Source organism: Bidens hawaiensis, unplaced genomic scaffold, assembly GCF_021521415.1.
Source record: "Bidens hawaiensis isolate Kalapana, Puna unplaced genomic scaffold, B.hawaiensis_p1.1 tig00056919_1, whole genome shotgun sequence".
NCBI lineage: Eukaryota > Viridiplantae > Streptophyta > Magnoliopsida > Asterales > Asteraceae > Bidens > Bidens hawaiensis.
In genome coordinates this window covers 1-3,418 of record NW_027500261.1, presented here as the reverse complement: position 1 = coordinate 3,418, position 3,418 = coordinate 1, and the positions used below count along the sequence as shown (strand labels likewise).

At 37.5% G+C, this 3,418-nt stretch overlaps 1 protein-coding gene across 1 annotated transcript; it reads left to right on the top strand.

The window, feature by feature from the left end:
* Positions 1–2,277: 2,277 nt before the first annotated feature.
* Positions 2,278–3,200, top strand: LOC143601659 (protein SRC2-like). The gene is made up of 2 exons (XM_077079013.1): positions 2,278–2,584; positions 2,692–3,200. The coding sequence occupies exons 1-2, from the start codon at positions 2,495–2,497 to the stop codon at positions 3,085–3,087; spliced, it is 486 nt and encodes a 161-aa protein (XP_076935128.1). The 5' UTR covers positions 2,278–2,494; the 3' UTR covers positions 3,088–3,200.
* The last annotated feature ends 218 nt before the right edge of the window (positions 3,201–3,418 follow it).

Sequence of the window (3,418 nt, the reverse complement as noted above, 5' to 3'; positions counted from 1 at the left end):
TATTCCTTTGTTAGTTATTGAAGATCATTTGAGCTTTATGATCCCGATACAAAATCATGACTTGATAAGTTGCTGGAACTTTACACCCTTCTAAATCATGTACATTTATTATTATTATTTTGTATATGATTGGAGCGGTTTCTACAATGGAACCCTATTTGATCTAGAAGAAAACCATCGCTGTTATTCATCGATGTTAAAAGATCCGATTGCTACAATTACTATGTTTTACAACTATTAATCTTTGTTTCTATAGGTTTGACCACATCCATATTCGTCTTGATTTTATGTTAGATGCTTTACTGATAAACTCCAAAATTGTTATCTACAAATTTATGTTTAATTTTAATCAAATGCTTCAAGCTGAATATTAGGTTTTGTTTACTTTCAAAGTTAAAATATCAGATTATTGAATATGGTAGCTTTAATGTTTTGGGCTAAACACCTTAGTAGGGTATTCTAGTGGAGTTTGACTTTAATGATCAAACAATTGTTTTTAACTTCGCAATCCCATGTGCAACAATCGCAATCCAAGCCTCCATTAATGATAAATTAACACCTGCAAATTGTAAATCGTGACAAATCGGTTAGTTCTGAACCCTAATAGTCGATAGTTTCATTCGTTTAACATGTCATCTTCATGTATATATGACCAGACTGCAACTTGTTCCTTTCGCATTCGTGTTTTTTACTAGTTTACAATCGTTTTACTTTGGAATTGAACATGTATTGCTTCTTTTGATAATTAGACGAGCTCTAATTTGTTTGATTTGTAACTTCTTTTGATAGTTAGAAGTTCTCTCTCCAAATAGAAGTTCTCTGTTAATCATTCCCATATATATATATGTTTCTTTTTTAAATGGTCAAGGAATAAAGTTTGGCTATCAGAGTTAACCTAATGGACAAAGGCAGGTCTCATACGCCCGCGATCAAAGGCAATTCTGGGTAGCCCAAGCGGCCAAGCCTACCATCTTTTTTCCTGGGGAAAACCTACTGTCTGAAGGACCACTACAATAAAATAATCGGTGATAATCGGATTCAAACTTGAGACATTGCGATTTACAGCCCAAATCATTACTTCATGTTGAATATGAGTTAAACTAAAGCTCATTGACCATAAATTAATTTTAGTTTGTAGCTAGCTAGTTATTCTATTTATATGTTTATATATATTGTATATAACTGAATAATGATAAATAATAATTTATGAAGTTTTTATTACTTTATACAATATCCTTTTGCTATGCACTTAAAAGTCCCAGTAGAAAGCTTATTCAAGTACTAAAGTTGGTTGTGTCAATGGAATCCAAAACTCAAGTAGTAAAGGATTAGGCTGGTTGTTATGGGGCTTAGTTAGGGTGGTTTTTGGGGCGCGGTGGGCGCGGAACACCGCGGTGGGGCGCGGTCCAACCAAGGGTGCGGTCGTGCCTAGCAAGCCAACGACCGGCGCGGATGGAGAAAATAAGGCGGGCCCCCCTCCAACGGCTATATACCTTCGTTCCAGACAAAACCCATCGCTTCCTTTTTATAGATCTGAATAAACTAGAGATGGTTGGAGGTCGTAGGTGGTCGGAGGTCTTTGTTTTGGCAAAGGAGATGGTCGAAGGTCCTGACAAAACCCTTTATACCTTAGATTGCTTCCTTTTCATTGACGAGATTGAGATTGAGATGGCCGGAGGTCTTTGTTTTGGTAGAGGATGAGGTTGAGTTGTTGAGTTTGATATATAGGGTTTGGGTGTTTGGTGTTTTGGCAGAGGATGAGAATGGTTTGGGTGTTTGGTTTTTTAGTTTTATAAAAAAAAATTAAAGGGGCTTCGAAGCCCCTCACCATAGTGGGGCATCTTTGACGTGGGGCTTCGAAGCACCCAGTGCCTACGTGGCGTCGACGTGACACTGGGAAGGGGTTTCGAAGCCCCTCACCATAGAAGATAGTAGACTTTTCCCCGCCCAAAGGACTCAAGGAAAAAAGCCAGAGTGTGCAGGCAGAGTACGTCTTTTCATGTTTGTATAGAGCAAACAACAGATGAGGGTGGTGCGAGTCTAGCTTGGTCACGATGCCTTTGCGCTAAGTGGCACAGAGAAGATTATATTGATACACTAAACAGGTTATTTTTCAAATATATTCTAATATCTTTTAAGAACAATATCTAAACTCTATGAAAATTGTCCTGACATCATACATAAAAATAAATTTTATCTGACTTATCTTAGGAAGATTCTAACGTATACTGGGTGGTTGGCTAGTTAAACATTATGACTGAAGAACCAGTCAACTTACATTGGACAAAATATAATAAACATGTAGGGCCCAGTGGGTCACTCAAGCAGCCAAATATTGCCAAAAAGTCTTCTCTAGACTTTCCTTCCATTTTCCTTTTTATCATTCTCTCACGGCATATATATATATAGAAACACAGCCACTTGGAAAATTTAACACTCGATCTACCAAACTCAAGAAATTACAGGCATATTCTTGCAAGAAAGAGATGCAAAAATGGAATGCCGAAAACTCGAGTTGACCATTAACTCTGCAAATGGTTTAAGAGATGTAAGACGGATTTTCAAGATGAAAGTCTATGCCAAGGTATTACTTTCTTTTGTTATTTACATAAAATCATAGATTAAAACAAGTTAGAAATTTAATATGTATCTTAAGTGTTTTAAAAATATATATGATTGATTTTACCATAGGTGTTTATCGGTGGTAACCAAGAAATGGAGAAGCGGACTCCTGCGGACAAGCACGGCCGTACCAACCCAGCATGGCACTACACCATGAAATACTCCATAAGCGAACAATGGTTACAACATCATGGAACAATGCTTGTGATCAAGCTTTATTGCAAGCGTAAGCTTGGAGATAGATACGTAGGAGAAGTTCATCAGTCGATGAAACAACTCTATGATTACGCGAGTCCATTAGGTGGAAGCGCGGTGGTGTGTTTCCCTGTGCAGATGGGATGCGCGGAATCACAAGGACAGCTTTGTTTCTCGTACAAGTTTGGTGAGAAGGTGGCTATAGAGAAGCTGATGCTTGCAGAGAGTATTGCTTCCTTCTTAGTTACCGGTCCTGGAGGCGCTATTTGATGGATCTACCATGGACCACGCTTGTTGCCACCATCATAGCTAGTCATGGGAACCGTATTAACTACCACCTTCACCACATGTAAATAGAATATAGTATGTAAATTTGTTAGACTTTTTTTCCGACATGTCACTTGTCAAGATCTACCGTTTCATTTTGATCTAATGAAGCCAGAGTTTTCGCTAAGCATTTCGGATAATTATTGTACCAAATCAGAACTAGAACCTTGTAATATTCTCGTAAATAAATGATTCAATAAGTATAATAATAATCAGAGTATGAAAGGTAAATATCAAGTTGAATAAAAGTATTTGAAGGTGTCCAAAAGACTTT